At 47.2% G+C, this 19,723-nt stretch overlaps 1 protein-coding gene across 3 annotated transcripts in view; it reads left to right on the forward strand.

Moving 5' to 3' along the window:
- The window catches only part of LOC138515909 (alcohol dehydrogenase 1-like), a 162,396-nt gene that overhangs the window by 101,572 nt on the left and 41,101 nt on the right, over positions 1-19,723 (forward strand). For 2 of the 3 annotated variants that reach the window (XM_069630670.1, XM_069630669.1), the window contains one exon: positions 5,330-5,590. The exons of the other annotated variant lie outside the window; for it this stretch is intronic. In XM_069630670.1, the coding sequence (XP_069486771.1) occupies positions 5,330-5,590 (261 nt within the window). The remainder of the gene's footprint in view (positions 1-5,329; positions 5,591-19,723) is intronic. 3 annotated transcript variants of the gene reach the window in all.

Here is a 19,723-nt window from a genome sequence, read left to right on the forward strand (position 1 = left end):
CCAAAAGGCAACATGGAAGCGGCAAGAACCGCAGGTCCGTCCCATGAGGCAGGCACTAGTCGAGCTGAAAGGCCGAAATGTTGCACCTAGCCACCAGTACAGCGTAAGGGCATGTGGCCCATTGGCGATCGTCCCATATGATCGAAATGGTGCTCCACTGATTCACCCGAAGCTGCAGGAGTCGAGAGTAAAAACCATCTGGAGGAGTGGCGTAGAGATGGCATCTGCAATAGGGCAGGAGATACCTGTCACCCAAAAGAAACACAAATCAACCGATTGCATTACGGGACTCATGATGCATTACAATCTTCATTCAACACACCAAATCCACACCCATATGCATGCTAGCCCACTCCAAAGGAATATACACACCCCTAATCCAGTATCGAATCACAACGAAACCAATCGAGCTAAATACACCATTGGCAACGTCGGTTACTGTGCATGCGTCCGTCAAGATAGAACCCATGACATGGGAATAGTAACGTGCCTAGACACAAGTGTATGAAGGCGCGTCGAGACAGGGAGGATCCGACAAGGGCAGAGAGACGTATGTCCCACTATGGCAGCCTTGCATCACATAACGCAGGGGAAGGGGAGTGAACCAAGAAACCCATGTACATGGCAGACCCTAAACGGATTCATCAGTCCATGCATCCACACATCATTCCCTCATCCCGCAATGAAAACGCATGAATATTCACTCACATAATATGTGAAACTTCCATCGCGTCTGTGCGTAATGCAGTCCGCAAAAACCACTGTGCCCCTGGCCGGATCTGTAGTGTTGTGAAGCAAGATGGATTTGGGAACGTCCTGCCTCATCGTCCACTACGCTATTGCGCATCCCATTCAATTCATATCATTCATTGCCTGCTCGTTATGGGCCATGTCCCAAGGACATTCTACAATAGAACGTTACATTTCCAGCCAGACCTGTGGGCGTATCCTCGCCGCTACTTCAAAACCAAAAATGCTGGCCTTCGAATTCCTCACTTGCAACATTACGTCGAAAAGGCTTCTGTGAACGCTTGCATTCACAATTACATCAATGTAGTGCGGCTGTGTGTCATGATGCTAACTGGCTGCAATCACAAATGGGACGCCACGCCCGTCGGTGAAGTACGTTACTGTGCTGCATGAGGGTCGGCCATCGATCGAGCCCTACATACCACTGACTCTTCACAGGTATGTAAGCGGCTGCAATCATAGCATGTGTAACAATGGGAGCATAGCATGAAAATCAGTCAAAGTACATCACACTGCCATCGGGATTTGATACATGATTCCAATCCCAAGATGCCATGCGGCCAAATGCAGCCTTACGTGCGGGCCGTGCTCGACCAGAAGGGATTGCATCTGCCACAGATTCATTCAATCAGCACAGGTGGAGGCCATACAGGCCGACAGCACATATATTGCAGACCCAAACCCCTCCCACAACCACTCCCACTCCAAAATGCTACCGGCAGGACTAGCGATGTTGGGCCTGGGGTACCAGATAGCACTGCAAGTGCTACAACTACAAGAAGACGACGAACAACAACAGGTACAACAACCGGGCGCACAGGGGAGACGGAGGAGGAGGAGGAGGAGGAGGGCAAGGCAGGGTCAGCAAGGCCCACAAGCACTGCCACCACCACCACGCAGGCGGCCCGCAATCCCACGCCTCCGAGCCGATCCGTTCAACCTCACTGCTGAGCAGATCCACACCCTCTACCGTTTGGACCGGGACACCATAATCGCCATTGTGGACATGACACATGCTGACCTCGTGAGCATGATAGATAGCCCAACCGCCATCCCACCCCTACTGAAGGTGGTGTCTGCACTCCACTTCCTGGCCACAGGCACCTACCAGCACACAGTGGGACAGTTGCATGGCATTTCACAGCCACTGTTCTCACGGACACTCTTCCAAGTGCACGATGCCCTCCTGAAGCACGCCGACGACCACATCACACTACCACGCACGTACCAGGAGATTACCAACGCTAAAGTGGGATTCCATGCACTTGGCGGCATCCCGGGTTGCATTGGTGCCATCGACTGCACCCATGTTGAATTGGTTGTCCCACATGCCATGGAGGTCCAGTACCGCAACCGGAAACAATTTCATTCAATCAATGTGCAAATGGTGTGTGACTCCAACAAGATATTTACGCATTGTTGTGCCAGATTTCCAGGATCTACCCATGATTCTATGGTCCTGAGGAACACAAGAATACCACGCTACATGGAGCGACACGCAGGGCACAGATCCTGGCTACTCGGTGAGTCTCATTTCATGCATGACATCGTGGCCCATTTGATGCGTCAATGACCTTGCAGGGGGGGGGGGGCTACTTAGCACTATCATTCCACTGACACCCTTTATTCGTCTCATACAGGTGATGCCGGGTATCCACTGAAGAGATGGCTCCTTACACCAATCCGGAACCCACAGAACGAGCATGAGGAGGACTACAACCATGCCCACTCACGTACCCGTGTGGTCATTGAACAGGCATTCGGCCTACTGAAGGCTCGTTTCCGCAGCCTCAGCAGGTCTGGCGGGGCACTCATATACAGCCATGAGAAGGTTTCTAAGATGGTCATGGCATGTGTCATGCTGCACAACATGTGCATACGTAGGAATGTGCCCATGCCCCCTGACGCTGTACTGCATGCACCTGAAGATGATGATGATGATGAGGGTGGGGATGTGGAGGCACCTCAAGGAGTCCATGAGGCACAGGATGCACGTGCAATCCGACAGAGCATCATAGATGCATGCTTCTAGCAACCACGCATGGTGCCTATTACACGGAAAGGGGACCTGTGGCACTGTGTGTGTGTAGTACAGGCACATTGTGGACTGTACGCCTATGAAGGCCTCGTACGCAAATATCAATGTCCACACATATCATTGGATGATAATGAGGTGCTGTATTGTTGATGTGATTTGATTTATACACCCTATGGACCCGCCACCCAGTGAAGCCCAACACACCCCCTCCACCCTACTACCTCCCCCCCCAACACCAGTGTCCAAATATGCATGCTGTCCGTGGGTAGACGCTATTGCAAGCCCCCTCTACGGGTATCAGGGGCACCCCTGCCCGTGGAGCGCAGGTTCCTGCCAGATCTGCGTTGGGGGCTGCCCTGGACGGAACTTGCCACGGATGAGGTCTCTGCCTGCTCGCGTCCATGCATGTCTCTGAGGGTTTGTGAGAGCTCCGAGAGCACACGGCGCACAGCAGCAAGTTCAGCACAGACGTCTTTGGACGTCGCATGCAGTTCCCCCCTCAGGCTCTCGGTGCTTTTCTCCATTTGTGCTCTCAGGCTCTCGGTGCTTCTCTCCATTTCTCCCCTGAGGCTCTCACTACTTTTCTCTATTTGTGCCCTGAGTGTCTCGGTGGATGTTTCCATGGCTGCCCTGGAACCCCCGCATTCATTTGCATGGTCCTTGAGTAGCGTGGACGCTTCCTGCTGTTGCTCGATCAGCAGGTCGAGGGACTGTTGCCTCTGCTGGGCCATGGACATTTGCGGTGGTGTGACAGGGGGGCTGCTCAACACATGTTGCCTTGGCACAGGACTTGTGGGGGTTGGCCAGTCGTCGTCTTCAGGGTGCCCCTGCGTGGTTTCGTCATGGTGTAGGGGATGGAACATGCAGGGGGATTGGGAAAGGTCATGGATGGTACCTACGTCGCCAGCACTGTTTTCCGTGTCGGAGCATGCTGGCATGACAGCTGTGTCACCTATGGTGCTGCTACCACCAGAGGCAGTGCCATCAGATACGTTCTTTGGGGGGACCTGTGGTGCTGGGGTTGTGGACTTGCTGGCTGCTGGGGTGCCTGTTGCAGTCCCCTCCAGTGTGCTGCCACTTGATTCCTGCTGCTGCCGTGTCTTGATCCTTGCACCTGAGGTGGAGGCTCTTGGGACGTTGGTCCTGGCCCTCTTTGCAGGCGTGCTGGTAGGGGTGTCCTGCAGCTCGTCGTTGGTATCGGACCCTGTGGTGGAGTAAAGAGGGGCGAGCGTTAGTTATGGGTCTGTCGGATTTGGAATGGCAACGTATCAAATGCATTGGGGTGGTACATGAGGCTGATTTGGGACTGGGCCTTGGAGGTGGTCTCATTTTCGTGTGGATTGAGGATGCATTCATTTGGCTGCCTGCAGTTAGGGGGTGCATGCAGCACATGTAGGGGTTGTTTATGGCTTCTTGATTGATTTGTTTGTTCATTCTGACTTTTAGAGGGCGCTGTCAGGGCTAAGTATGTATTGCACTATGGGGTCACATGGTACTGCACATGTTCGTGGTTTGTGGATTTCGCATTGTTTCTCTTGGCCAACCTACCTGATTCTCCGGATGTCGGCACTCCTTTCTCCATCCCTCCGACTCCCTCTATGCTCTCCATTCCTATGGTGGAGGCGCAGATTTCCTCCCAGGGGGTCAACTTGATGGGCGACTCTGAACCCCCCCCGGTAGCTGTGGCGATGTTCCTGTTCGCAGAAAGTATGCTGCGTACGCGGATCCGCAGGTCGTCCCACCGCTTGCGACATTGCTGTGGCGTGCGGGGTGTTGTCCCCACCGCACTTACGCGCTGTGCCACCAGGACCCATATGGCCTTCTTGTTGGCAAGGGCCGTCCTGGTCATTTGACTGGAGAAGACGACGGCGGAATTTTCCTGTAGGGTCTCGGTGAGCACGGTCAGTTCCTCTCGGGAGAAGTGTACCTGCCGCTTGCGGTCACACGCTTTCTTGGCTACCTTTCCCATATTTATTTTTTTAACTGGGGTTGCTAACGGGTTGGGATGTGTGTCAGGGTCGGATTTTTTATGGTTGTGTTGGGATTCGGATTTTATAGTTGTGCGGCGTGCTGTTTCCCGTTCCGGCCACATGCTTTTACTTCCGTTTCCGTATATTTACGGTGGCCGTAATTTGCGGTGCACGCTCGTTACGGTGACCGCTCATTACGGTGACCGCTAAGATGGGTGGCGGTATTGCACCTGGTGCAGCGTACGGCGGCGGTAAGGGCCGTTTTGGGGTCATTTCCACCATCGCAGCCTTTCGGATTCCGCCATGGCGTAATGCTCGTGCCCGATGGGTCGTGATTGGCCGCACTTTGCTCCTTCGTGCAATGGCGGAAACGCTATTTACGCTGTTGCGGTCCGGTCAGTCAATTTCCGCCAGGGTCGTAATGAGGGCCATTGTGACTAATGAGTGAGACCGTATTTCACTGACCACCTGCCTTAGTCTGTGCTCTATAGTCCCCCAACTGAAGTATGATATCCATTGATTGCTGTCCAGATGGTGTATTACATGCATGTCATCCTTAATGCTTACTTAGGTCAAACCAGGCACATCCTGCGTGGTGTTTGGTTTGGGAGGAGTTGGACTCTCTGCTATCATTGGCTGCAAAGTATCCGGCGCTAAACAGATCATTGCAGTGGACATCAACAAAGACAAGTTTTCAAAAGCCAAAGAAGTAGGGGCCACAGAGTGCATCAACCCGCAGGAATACACCAAGCCAATCCACGAGGTGATAACGGAGATGACCAATGGAGGCGCTGACTACTCATTTGAGTGTATTGGAACAATTGATACAATGGTACGTAATGAATAAGCAGACGTAGTGTTTGTTTTATGCATGAGACAACATTCGCAGAACTGCACAAAATGAAAGTAGAAAATTGCCCACTTCAGCTTGATAGATAGATCAAATCGTTATTATTGTTATTATTATTATTATTATTAGGGTAATTATTGAATTCAGGTACTGGCTTCGGGTAGCAACAGGGTGCTTTAAAATCACAGGGGGAAGAACACAGTGAGGGCAGCAGAGATACAAGGGAGCAGGGAGCTAACAAGGGAGGGTGAGGACGGGAAATTGCCAGCAAGGCATCTGCATGAAACTGGGAGGAAACGGGGGAAGCAGATCACTGAGTCTCAGGTTGCTTGGGCAGGGCATTTTCTAGCCAATATGGTGCCCACAGTGAAACACTGGAATGCGAGCCCCCACCCCCATCCCTGGCTCGGCACATGTCACTCCATACTTATACCTCTGTGTCACACGACACAATCCCTCCTGAATATCAATAAATCACTGCTATACAAATAAAGCGAGTTTCATTACATTTTAATTCACGTACTTAACAGAAGAAAACATAAAAGGCAAAGTAACCAACAGTACTGACAGAATTGCCAGTATCTAAGCTGGACACATACAATCCATCTTTCCTGTCACTGCCTGTTGATGGTTAGGGCACGCAAATTTGCTCATACCACCTTCTTTTGGCTTCATTGTCACAGTGCTGCTTCCACTCAGCGATTCAATTTAAGCTGTGCTCTGTGACCTACAGGACATTTGTCCTATCTTGATCTGAATACTGAATAAGAGGGACATCACAGAACATATGACTGAGGGTTGAGGCACAATAGGCACTAGCCTTCCTTGAGGTTGGATATGCAACTCTTTATGCCAAAACAAGTAATCATACCAAGACTTTGTTTCACTGTATTGTAATTATGCAGCTCCCTTGCAGTGTCTTATGCCTTCCTTGCTCTCCCTTACCAAAGGATGGAAGGCTCATTGGTGTAACCATGCTATCTTAGTTCTATTTATAATGTTTAGTCATGACCATGGCATGCAAAACAGGATGAGTTGTTGCTTTTGACTAAATTCCAAGAGTATTTTTCTGAACTGTATTTTTATTAACAATTGTATTTTTAATCTGTTAGATTTTCATTGTCATTCTTTTGTGGTTGCCCCACATTCTGTAAATTTAGTTGATTTTTGTCATTATGTTTTTTAAAGCGCCCAGCAGGTTTTAGTGGATAAAGAGCTTTAGGAAATATTTAAAAATGAATAATCAATAAAAGGGTACTTTATGCTGATACAAGACACCTGAGGTAGGGATATGGGGAGTTTATTCTTAGTGCAATAGGCTTCCAAACTGGGTTGCCAACATTTGAATGTTTAGTCACACTGGGCCACATTACGATGTAGGCGGTAACCCGCGGGTGCGACCGGCGGGTTGCCGCCGACTTCGTAACACTGTTTCCAGGACATAGCTCCACAGTGCCACTGGGACATTACAAGTCCTGGAGGACTGGGAAGCTAGGTGCCGGAAACTGTTACTACCCATTCTCATAGAGTCCATTAGGACTCCATGGGAATGGGTACACGGAAGCATCAGCACTGTCACAAACAATGCCAGTGCTTCCATGATGAGTAGGCCCACCGGGGCCGCTGCGCCCGCCAGGGTCAGACCTGACAGGCGGAGTGGCCCCGGCAGGCAGACTCAGAGTGTGGCGGTCTGTAAACAAGGGTGATGGTAAGCTCACTGGACCGCCACACTCATAATGAGTCCCACTGTATCTTTTATAACTGCATAACTAGTTTGTGTGGTTGCCATTTACCTGGGTATGCAGTTGCAGTTGTCCTTTCCCTCTGCTAGTTTCCCCATTCAGAGTCTGAGTTTCCCCTGCAGGCATCGTTACCATTGAAGGAAAGCAGTCTAAAACGTTATGAGGGGGATAGTGGTATGGTTCACATACAAAAGAGAAGGGAGAATGTTCTATTTAAAGGATGGTGTGTTGGACTAAGACTCGTCTAATGTGTGGCAGACGGTGTCTACTTCTTGAAGGTAGTACAGAAGAAGTAAGAATGGCCTCATTACAAGTTCAGTGGTGTGGGAAAAAAGTGGTGGGAATTCTGTTACTGACACTTCTTTGGGGGTGGTAACAGAATTACTGTTGTTTTTCCTTCACTGCCAAATTATATTTTTGGAGATTAAGTGGGGAATTTACCTCCAGAAAAAAACTGGAGGAGAATCAGCCACTGCCCAAAAAATAGGTGGATGTGCTTTGCAATAATTCCACCGGCAGTAAATCCACCAAAAATCCCCATGGAGATCTGTGGGCTGCAAAAATCGGCAATTTACTACCACTTGTAATCCTGTGGTAAACCCCTGGGACCAAGTGGGATAACAATAATTGCATTTCGGCAATAATTTGTCAGATTTACCACCAAATTACCACCAAACTCGTAATGAGGCCCATGTCACCAGAACAAAGCATCTGCTTCCAACTTTTCCAAACAGCATACCAATTTAGACAAGAAACAAAAACTTTTATTTTTCTTATTACTTTTTCTTTTTCATATAGAAAAGGACAATTCACATGAGGATTCAATAAAAAGGGACTGGAATACATTACTTTTATAGCACCTAAAAGATGGGCAAAGTTAGGCATGAGTCGGCATGCACTTATCAAAGTGAAGTACCATCCAATGATAACCAAGAGAGGAGAGAAGGGCCTAAAAATGGGCTGAATGATAATGCAAAACAGGTTTCGTGTGGGCTTGTAAATGCTTTTTGATGACTTAACGTTTTTAAAGTATAAATCAAGTACAGCTTTGTACCAATGCAACTATGATTATTGCCACATACCTCCCAAAACTAAAAAGAAATAAACAATACTAAAATAATAAGTCCTATCAAGTCCGTAACCAGAGTGCGTGTTATGACTCATACATGTCGATAGCCTTCATGCAGTAAGATCGCACAGTCAAACTAGGGTGTCATTTGCTTCACTTTCCGTGAGATGGGTAAGCAATGAAACAATGAGAAGCATGAAGAAACTTGTTGATCCAGAAGCACACATACACAAAGCCATCAGATTGACTCACTATGTAGAACAATGGCTTGTTAAATGAGCCATCACTTCTAAATTTATATTTGTATTAGTATTTATTGTGTTTATATAGTGCTTTACTCCAAAGCGCTTCACATTATAACAACAAGCTACCTAGAAGATTATAACAATAGACGCAATTTACAAGACATGAATCAAACCAACAAAACAGTGAGTAGAGCAATTAACCTGTGAGTGTAAACAAGAGAAGGAGGGGGTGAGGAAGGGAAAGGAGGAGGGAGACAGAATGGGTATTAGGTGAAGATGCAAGGAGGGGGAGGTAAGGGTAAGAGGAAAAGGAGCGGGTAGGGAGAGGTGAGTAGGGGGAGATGTAAGGGAAGAGAGAGAGAAGTGAGAGGAGGGTATAAGGGTGTCAGGGTGGGGAATGGGGAAGGAGAGATTTCAAGGAAGCACAGAGGAGGAAAAGGCGGGGATGGAGAGGATAGAGAGAGGTAGGGAGTTCCAGTGCAGGGGGGCCAGGAGCTGAAAGGAGCGGAAACGGGAAGAGGCACATGGGAATGGGGGAACAGTGAGTAGGAAGAGATTGGCAGATCGAAGGGAGTGGGAAGGGGTGTAGAATGAAAGGAGAGAGGAGAGATAAGGGGAGCAAGATCGTGAAGAGATTTAAAGGCAAGACAGAGGAAAGGAAATGTATGTTGGGGGTGAAAGGGAAGCCAACCAAGGTGAGAAAGCGAAGAGGAAATGGAGTCGTAAGGAGCAAGGAGACAGAGGGTATGGATGGCAGAGTGGTAGAGGGATTTGAGGGGAAGAGATGAGCTGAGGGGAGTCCAAAGAGGATAGAAGAGCAAGAGAAGAGGCGAGAGAAGATGAGGGAGGAGATTAAAAATTTAGTGGCATGGAAGGTGAGAGAGGAGCGGACTGTACGAATGTTGAAAAGGTAGTAGTGACAGGTCTTCTTAGTGTTGAGAGAAAGAAAGCGGGATAACATCCAGTTTTTAATGGCAGTGAGATAGAAAGAGAGATTAAGGTGGTGGTCAGGAGTGAAGGAAGAGAAGGAAATGAAGAGCTGGGTGTCATCAGCATAAAAATGGTGAGAAATACCAAAGGAAGAGGTGATGGGGGCAAGAAGAGAGGTTTAAAGAGAAAATAAGGAAAGGGCCAAGAACAGAGCATGGGGTATGCCGTAGTCCAACGGGAGGGTGGAGGAGGTACGACCGCCCCAAGAGACAGCAAAAGAGCGGGACGAGAGGTAAGAGGAGAGCCAGTTGAGAAAAGAGCCTTTGAAACCAAAGGTGGAAAGAGTGTTGAGAAGTAAGGGGTGATCGACGGTGTCAAAGGCAGCAGAGAGGTCAAGGAGGATGCAGAAAGAGGATTGCTTAGAGTATCGAGCAGAGAGGAGGGAGTTGAGAACATAAGCGAGAGCAGTTTCAGGGGAGTGTTTAGGTCGGAAGCCAGATTGAGAGGGGGAAAGGAGGGAAAGGTTAGTGACAAAAGCTGAGAGCTGGGAGTAGACTAGGTGTTCAAGTAATTTAGAGAGGAATGGGAGAAGCGAGATTAGGCGGAAGTTTGAAGCAAGAAAGGGATCAGCAGAAGGTTTCTTCAGAATAGGTATGATAGTAGCATGCTTGAATGCAGAAGGGAAAGTGGCAGAGGAGAGACAGATGTTGAAGAAGGAGGTTAGGTAAAGAATGAGAAGAGGGTAAATCTTCGGGATAAGGAGGGTGGGGAGAGGATTAGAAGGGGATGCTGTAGGATGGGATTTGGATAGGAGGAGGAACACATCAGAAAGGGAGACAGGCGAGAAGTCAGACATGCAAGCTGAATGGGAGTGGGGAAAGGGGGAGGGGAGGAATAGGAAGAAGCGCAGTTAATGTTTTGACAAAGAGAGAGAATTTTGGAGAAGAAGTCAGCAAGGTCAGAAGGAGAGAGGGAAGATGTAGCTGAGGGGTCAGGGGTGGGTGGGGAGAGAAGACGAGAGAGGGTTTGAAAGATACGGCAAGGATGAAAGGCTTGGAAGTGGAGAAAGTTAGAATAGTAGGAACATTTAGCAGAGCTAAGGCAGGAGTCATAAAGAGAGTGGGAAGAGAAATAGGTTTGATTAGATAGAGAGGGAAATTTGAGCCAGTGTCGTTCGAGGTGACGGAGGAGGCGACGCATGGAGAGAAGTTGAGGCGAAAGCCAGGGTTGAGAGGGTTTGCCAGTAGGTCGAAATCAGAGAGAAATAGCCCCTCTCGCTAAATGATGTGTTCACAGAAAGAGTGAAAAACAGGGAAGTACTTGTGAAACCCCAGTACGGCTTACGGCTTCTGCTTGGCAGCTTGCGAGGTGTGAGGAGGTGATGGGTTGTCTGAGTGTCTCAGGGGGTTGGGCGGTAACAGCAGCATGGCCTGGCTGGGAGAGGCAGGGGGAAAATTCCTGTTGCCTGAATCTATCGCACCACTGGCATAGCCTGGCTGCAAGTGACAGAAACCACATTTGCTATTGAACATTGGGCCCCCTTGCCTCACCCTCCTGTCAAGCAAAAAACCTTGGGATCATCTTCGACTCCTCTCTTTCTTTCTCTCCTCAGATCACAGACCTGGCCAAGAAGGCTCACTTTCAGCTGCACCTCTTCAGAGGCATTCTCCCTTTACTCACCTTCCCCCAGAAACACAATGGAAGTCAATGCAAGGTTGCCGGTCCGGAAACAGCGGTGCCGGTAAGCTTGCCGGTACTGTTGTTTCCGGACCGGCAAACTACGAGTTTTGCGGGCGGGTGCCTTCCCGCCTGCCAGGTCTGACCTAGCGGGCAGGACGGCACCCGCTAGGCAGAGCTTGACGGATGTACCGGCACCATTCATTAATGGCGCCGGTGCATCCGTCCTCCCCATTCCCATTCTTCAGTTTATGACTGTTTAGGTAAAGCACCACCTCCAGCAATAGGCAGAGTAGAGAGACTCCTGTTCCAGTGACCACAACAGACCACTCTGACTCCCACTCTGCTCTCTGCACTAAGGTTTAAAAACATTTATTCACAGCATTATTGATTGCATTATTTGTTGTGTAGTTTTTTTCTTCCTTTTTTTGATTGTTTCTTTTTGAGTATTTTTGAGTGTGTTTTTTGTAGCATGGTTATTCAACTGTCGCGAGTATGGCCCAAAATTGCAAATGTGCGTGTTGATGGTTTTTGGTCATGGTATAACCACTTTTTAGTGGATTTCTTTTTATAATGTTGTTATAATGGTAGGCCATATAAAGGGCGGGGGGGGGACATGTGGTAGTAGTACTGAAAAAAATGTGTATATGTTCAAACGTTTGCTACATTTTTTTAAGCTAAAACACCAAATGATGAATATCTAACCACAGTGCACTTTGCTGCAAATTATGACAGCAGGACGTGTTGTAATAAACGTGAACACTACATCTCCAAGTGAGCAAGAGCACTGCTGTAACACAGTTGACACACCTTTTATCCATTCCTCTAAGATTTCACCGACTCTAGAATCTAGCGGCTCGGGTGGATACTGGCTCCGCACACGACACGCTACACCTATACTACACCTATTCTGCGGAACCTCCATTGGCTGCCAGTGACAAAACGCATCAAACTTAAATCACTTTGTGTCGATCATCGCGCCGCACTTGGATTGGTAGCTGAATTCCTCTGGGTTAAACTCCAGCTTTATGTTCCTACATCCTCCGGATGGTTATCTTCTGGTGATTCCATGCTACCAACTGGTTAGAACTGGCGGACGTGCATCTTCAGTAGCGGCCGCCAAGCTGTGGAATGCACTGCCACGAGATGTCAGAATTATAGGGAATCACCGCATGTTTAGGCGCGCCCAGAAAACTCTATTATTTTAGCTACATGTCTGAACTACCTATTTGGATTGAACTATTAGCACCAAGCTGCCTTTGGCGAATGCATGCTCTATAAAGTCTATAACATAACATAACATAACATAACATATATGAAACTCTGCTGAGCACAACAACATATATGAGCCACCATTGAAAGTAACCACGTCTGTCTCTGTCTCCATTATGGTACGAAATAGTTTTTTAGAAAAAAACATGCCAATTAAACCTTCAAGCACGGTTTCTACACGAGGTTGAGGGGCCCCACACCGCCAGACGCAGTATGATCCAGCAGTACTTTTTGAAACGTCTGTAAGGTGGATGCGGCAGTGCAGGGTAAGATTGTCTCTCTGCAGTGGGCATACAGGGCTTACATTGTTTGAGAAGGTCTTAGAACCAGCAGCAGATGCCAAAACCTCATCAAGACACATCACTATCAGGCAAGAGTCCTTCAGCATAGTGGGTCCAAATCACAATGGAGGAATGGTGAGCTGAGGGTGTTCCTTTTGAGTTGGCCAAATACCTACTAAGTTTTCTATTTTAAGGATCTACCCTGATGATCTGTGGTCAACCTCCCCCCCCCCTCCACAAGTGACAAGGATATGCGTTATCTGTCCCTTGTACATTGTACCTTTGAAACCTTAAGCTTTTAACTGGAGGATTTTAACACTTAAATGTTGAACTTCCTGCTCCCACATCTGGCAATATTTCCAGCACCCAGAAAACCTTCCAGCAATTATGTTATTTCTGTCCCACACGCCGTACTCTCCAATAGCTGCAGGACCCTAAATATTCCATAAACCTTGAAATGCTCACTTCATTTAATTCCCCAAACTAACCCCTTTAAACAAAATCTCTACAAAGAGAGAGAGAGTGAGAGAGAGAGAGAGAGAGAGAGAGAGAGAGAGAGAGAAGAGAGTGTGTGTGTGCGTGTGTGTGTGTATATATATATATATATATATATATATATATATATATATATATATATATATATATATATATATATATATATATACACCCACCCCCTTTCCGGCACAATAATTTCAATTCTCTCCTTACTTATTTCCGGGCCCTGTTCATAACAGCACCTTCCTATCCCTCTCCAAACATTTCTGGATAGAAATAATGTCAAGTGCTGTGTAGGTCCATCTCTTTCTCAAAACCCTCAAATCGTTCTTAGCATTCTTTATAAGTATAAAGTCTAAAGTGGTTTCTAGTTCTATACAATACTCCACCACACAGATCACCGATTGGTTAGATCTACCTCTTGCCTTTCCATTAAAAAACAATTGTGTTTTCCCCATTGCATCCCTCCCCTCCCAGACCAAATTACTTACCCTGTATTAAAAATTGGTGTCATTTTTTTCTTCTCATGTCCCTCTGTCCACTTTTCTCTACGTGTCTCCTCTTTGTTCCCTTGCCTCATACACACTATGGAGGAGAAACATGTAATCAATAAAAAGAAATGGTTGCCACTCCAGCAGCTGATTGTCTGTTTTACCGACAACACCTCCTCGATCTCCATCTTCCGAATCCTAGCACCTTCCTTCTATTGAGACTACCTGTGCTGCTGCCCCAGTTCTAAATGGAGGAGTCTCTGGTTCTTTTGGATCTAAAGTTACCTGTTTAATACACTTTGCCTGTTCTGTTGAAACCTGTTTGCCCCTTAGGACACCGCCAGTCCCATCAAGAAACAAAATGACTTATATCCTCTTATTCACCTTCTTGTATTTCCTCATCATCTGCCCCAGTACCTCCCATAGTCTTGTCTTGTGACTGCTCCCTTTTTGGCATGCCTTAGATTTTCTTCACCAACATTCTCATCTACCCATGTACCTCCTGTCAAGACATATGGCCAGAGAGCACGGGATAATAGCAATGAAAATGTCAACTCAAAAAACAGAACTGTGACCTAAATGCCAATTCCAACCCTCCTCAACATTTCGATGGTTAACCCTTTTCTTGCATCCCTCTCCTTACCCTACTGTCTGCCCTAACTTTCCAACATTCTGTCCCACTATTTCCTCCAGCGAATACTCATGACCCCAGTAACATTTCCATAAAATGTTATTTGTACCAACTAAACACTGGTGGGGGGTGCAGCCAATTTCTTGTCCACCAAATCCAAAAGCAATCTGATGAAACCATGACTTCTCTTCTCACAGCACCAACCCACCTTTTGTTCCACCCCACTGTCCAGAAATGCATACCAGATGTGCCTGTGCACCCCTTAACAATGAGGTGCAGAGCCCCTGAATGACAATCTAGCACACCTCTCAGGACATGCTACCAGCAACTCCTTTGCCTCTGGCACCAAAAAGCTTACCCGGTCTCATTGACAATGTGCGTCAGCTACATAACTCTCAACTCTAGGGGTGTGTTTTGATTGTAATTGAATGCCCCATCCGAGACATTACAGCAGCGCAAACATCCTCAGCAACTGTAAACGCATAAATATTCTGCAGAATGCCTGTTAAGAAAGACAATAAAAGGCACCGTCCTATTGGTGCATTGGTTTCGCAAATTTCTACCAGGTTGAATGCTAAGGGACCAATGGCAGTGGGGGGAGGCAGGTACCACAGCCCACTAAGCAATGCTGGACTCAGGGTTGTGTGGAGAATATCTTCTGTACTTGTGCACGATAATGCCCACCCCGTGGGCCTCCAGGGTGGTGTGGAGAGGATCATCTGGCTCGGCCCACCCCTGCTCACTCAAGTGGCAGGAGCTTGTCACATGGTGCTTGTTATTGATTGTTTAAGGGCCCTATTGTATTGGAATTCCTTTTGCACAATAACATCCTCCCTGTAGGCCCTTAAACTAAACTCAGGCTTTGTTGTACAATGGTACCATACTTGTCTGTCGCTGGCAGGCTGATACAGGGATCCGGAATGCGTTGGAAACACAGAAAAGGAGACCAACTGGAATGCACAGGGGAAACTTCAGAGCATTTCCTTTCTTTGTTACCAGTTCCCTCCACGCATGCGCGAGATGCAAATTCAAGGTGGTGGCAAGGCCATTTGATGTCTAGGACCACAGAGGCATGCACATGGGAGGTGGGACCAAGAATATAAAGGGAAGGTCACAGAACAATCATGACTAACCATTCATGTTGTAGAAACAAAAAGCCTACACACCTGAATCCCATTAGTCAATGGTAGTCCTTGGAGGTGGGACTAGGCACTACTGTAGGTCTGGGGTGTGGAACAAATGTATGGTCAGTGAGAGAAAGTAGGAGCAAAGTGCCGGTGGCTGGAGGGGGGACTAAGGATGAAAAAGGGAAAATGAAGAGTGAAGCATAATATTGGAGATAGACGGATAGAAGGAAGAGGTGAAGTTGCAGAAGAAGAGAAAAGCCTTGTGGAAAGAAGTCAGAAAGGAGGTGGGAACAATAAGGAGAGGTTTGAAGGAGGGAACCAGAGAGAGGGAGATGGTGGAACGAGGAGGGAAAAAACGGCTTGTGGAAGGAGGAGAGCAAGGAGGTTGTAACTAATGCGATGTAGAAGGAGGAAGATACATATATAGAGGCGGGTGAGAGTAAAGAGAATGAGAAGGAAGAGGATGATAAGGAGAATGAGAAGAAAGAGGTGGAGAAGGTGGAGAACAAAAGGGTGGAGAGAGGACCAAAAAAAGGGTAGGAAGCACAGATTAATGCTCCAGAAGGCGAGAAAGAGAGGACTAGCCATGAAAGGTCAGAGGAGGCAACAAAAGAGTCAGACATCCGCTAAGCCTGGCGGAGAAGTGAGCAGCGGTGGAGGCCTGGGCATGGGGCAAAGCATTGTGTACAGGCGCTATATAAATAAACGATCATATCATATCATATCATATCGATCATATCATTGATGAGGTCATAAGAGAGAGAAACCAGGGGAACAGAGAGAAGCACAGTAGATGCAAGGAGAGAGGGATCCCAGTAGGTATGAATATGTCAAGGGACAGCGAAAAAGCAGAGGAAAGGACTTAGATACTACATTCAGCCTCACGACCTGTGTGGGAGGCTTAAGACTTATTGGCAACTTTGGGACCTAGTCTGGAGGTCCTCAGCTAACCTCCATACTGCTGCTTAGGTATAGCGTGAAGAACCACCCAGTTACAAGATCTCTTGAGAACCAAGTAACCAGGTGGAGACGAAACTGACAGCTACAAAAACAAATCAAGAAACAAGACAGTGAGTGACTGACATATCTCGGGCATGGGACCCCAGAACGAGTGACTTAGTTTTAAGAAGAGAACATTGTTTTGCTGGGAGTGTTTTTACTGCAGTGGAACCATGGAGAAGAGATCATGTGTTTGATGCTTTACCTTTTGTTGAACCATAGCAGCAGGAGAACTTTGGTTCTGACCTAGAGACTTTTTCTTTAGTTATTGCAAGCCAAGAATAAGACATCCAGTGTTTGTGTTATAAAACAAACAACAGACTGTGGGCATTTTATATGCCATATTGGATCATGGCCACTGGCCATCTTAACTAAACGCTTACACAAAAGTCAACAACTGGTGTCTATGTTGTCGAGGCCACTCGGCTTTGTGACAACACACTGGTACAGCCACTAGGAGCAGAAATAATTCCAGAAAGGCTGTATCAGCGTATGTATCTAGCAATGTAAAAACGTTTATTTATTTGAGAGACACATTATTGTAAACTGAGAAAGTTCTTTTCACAACCACAAATCCTCCTGCACTCCCGGTATTATATGTAACCAATCAATACCGTTTGCCTGTCCTATGCAAAATGCCCTTTCAGGTACTACACCCTTAGAGACAAAACTTAGATGCACCAATATTTGCTGTCTCTGTCATAACTTCAATTTCTGTGATGAAATTGGGCCTGTTAACAACTCGCTCAGTTTCCATAGTGCATTCCCTGGTAATCAGGGCAACATCTTTACTGAATCCAATGTAATTCCTTAGACAGCAAACACATGAGCAAAACATAAATTTTTTCAGGTGCTAATGTGACACCAAACACCCTTGCCATCACCTTAAACCTCTCCAAACATTATCTGCAGTGTCCTTTGATACAAGTAACCCCCACAAACCGAAGGTCATGCAGGTGAGGAAGTATTTGCTCAAACCCAAACCTCTTGTTTTCAAGCCCATTACAGAAATGTGCTGACTGTTTCACAAACATGGCGCTATCAAGCGCCATCCCTGGAAGATATGCATTTCTTCTCCTCTCCCACAATCCTGAAAAATATCCATAGCTGTGTCAGTTTTAAAATATATTACCCTGTTCTGCTCTTGGTCAATTAATAAATGAACCTACTTCCCTTCCAGCCACCCAGGAAAGATGGCGAATGAGCCCAAGCCATTTCCCCCCCTAATTTAATACTTTACCTAGTTGCTAAATAATAATTGCGCCCATCAATGTGAGTCTTAGTGGACCTGCTTTCCTCATTTCTGCGGCTTCTGTTTACTGTTTTTTTTGCACACCTTCTCGGGTGGCTCATTACCAATGAAAGATTGACTGCTCTGCTACCTTCTTTTGGATCCTTCACTGTACACTAAAACTTTAATGAAATCCCACATTCAAAGCTCTAGCAGCCTCTCATCAGGATAGTGAGCTACCCAGTTCTCCCTCTTGTTTCTTTCTAAGTGCTCTAGCAGCTAACATGCCATTTCACACCACCCCTGATCTTGGCATGTTCCTCTATACTCCTCCCCTAATTTGACTATATAGAATTGTAATACCAGATGCCTGCCAAAGCTCTCTGGGTACTTGCATGGAGATGAGAATATCGCTCACATAAATGTCCTTTTTTTTTAATGCCCCCAACATGTTTACTCCGCACTCACTGCCCTCCCTTTCTGGGAGGGTGGACACTATAACGATATGCATGACACATGCAGACCTCCGCTGTATAGCCATCTGCCACCAGTCTCGTACAATCTATCTGCTCAAGCCCCCAAGTCAATGTCTTGCAAAGCTGACCTCCATTCCTCATCATAATGTTGCCACAATACCATCTGCGCTCTAATGGTGATATCAAAATGTAGGAAAAGCACCTCACTTCTCTCAACTACATTTGACCAAATAAAACATTCAGATATGTGAGCAAGGCACACATACAGTTAACGATACTTATCGGCAACCTCTGCTGATGTGTCACCTCCTGCCCAGGGGTAGACTGGGAACTAAAAGAGGCCCTGGAAATAATTACTGGGGACCAAAAGAGGCCCTGGAAATAATGTCCAAAGTGGCCCCATATGACACATTTTCAGCAAGCCCAATTCTTTTTCTATGAGAAAATTTGGAAATGCCACACAAAAGAGGCCCAGGGTGCAGAGGCCCACCGGGAAATCTTCAGAGTTCCCTTAGGCCAGCCCACCCCTGCTCCTGCCCTTCCTCTATGATCCCTTAATGTATTTGCCTGTCTAAATCGTCTCTTTGGAGGCAACCCTGACGTTCCGTTATCACCCTATTGACAAGCACTCTGATGATGAGATTGTGCCCCCACCACACACTTACATTCCAGTGCTACATCTCCTTTTATAGTATGACTATTTGTCTCTGGTTCTTATGGGAGCCTTTTACCTTGCCCTTCATTTTCCATGTCATCAATTTGCATTTCCACATCGACTAACCTGGTCCTCACCACACTCTATATGCCATACCCCTCACTTGTAATCCTTGAATTGTCACCCTTTCAACAAACGCGGCTAACATCGCAAGAGCGATCATACTATCCCGTCTCGATTATGGCAATGCACTATTGGTGGGGGCCACCAAGAAAGAGCTGCATCGCTGCCAGGTCATGCAAAATGAGGCAGTCCGTATTGTTAAGGAAATTAAATTTGGAAACCACATATCGGCTGCAAGGAAAGATCTTCACTGGCTCAGAATCGAAGAAATCGAAGAAAGAGTCCATTTTAAGGCCATGACGATCGTGCACAGATGCCTATATGGCCCCAGCTCCACATGGTGGAGTTTCCCTTCGCTGCTCCTCTCCATCAGGCTACCCAAATTCCTCCCTGTGGCTTTCCCACTTTCTGGTAAATGGATTGCCTCCTGACCAGTCCTTCTTCCAAAACCAGGGGTAGCAGTGTTGTGCTGGACCATACCGTTTGCATCTTCACTCCTCCTTGCCTTCTAGGCACCCTGGTAATTCTTTGAGGGGCAAGTTGCGACTTGACTTGCCACTGTTGCTTGGAGCCCCATTGGCAATGTGTGCACTGTACTCTTAGTCTCCCTTCCCAGCTCTAACGAGGCCCATCCTCACCGTTGCGCCTCCTTCTATCATGTTACCCAAAAT

The sequence above is a fragment of the Ambystoma mexicanum genome, chromosome 6q (genome assembly GCF_040938575.1).
Source record: "Ambystoma mexicanum isolate Mex_15411 chromosome 6q, UKY_AmexF1_1, whole genome shotgun sequence".
In the NCBI taxonomy this organism is placed as follows: Eukaryota; Metazoa; Chordata; class Amphibia; order Caudata; family Ambystomatidae; genus Ambystoma; species Ambystoma mexicanum.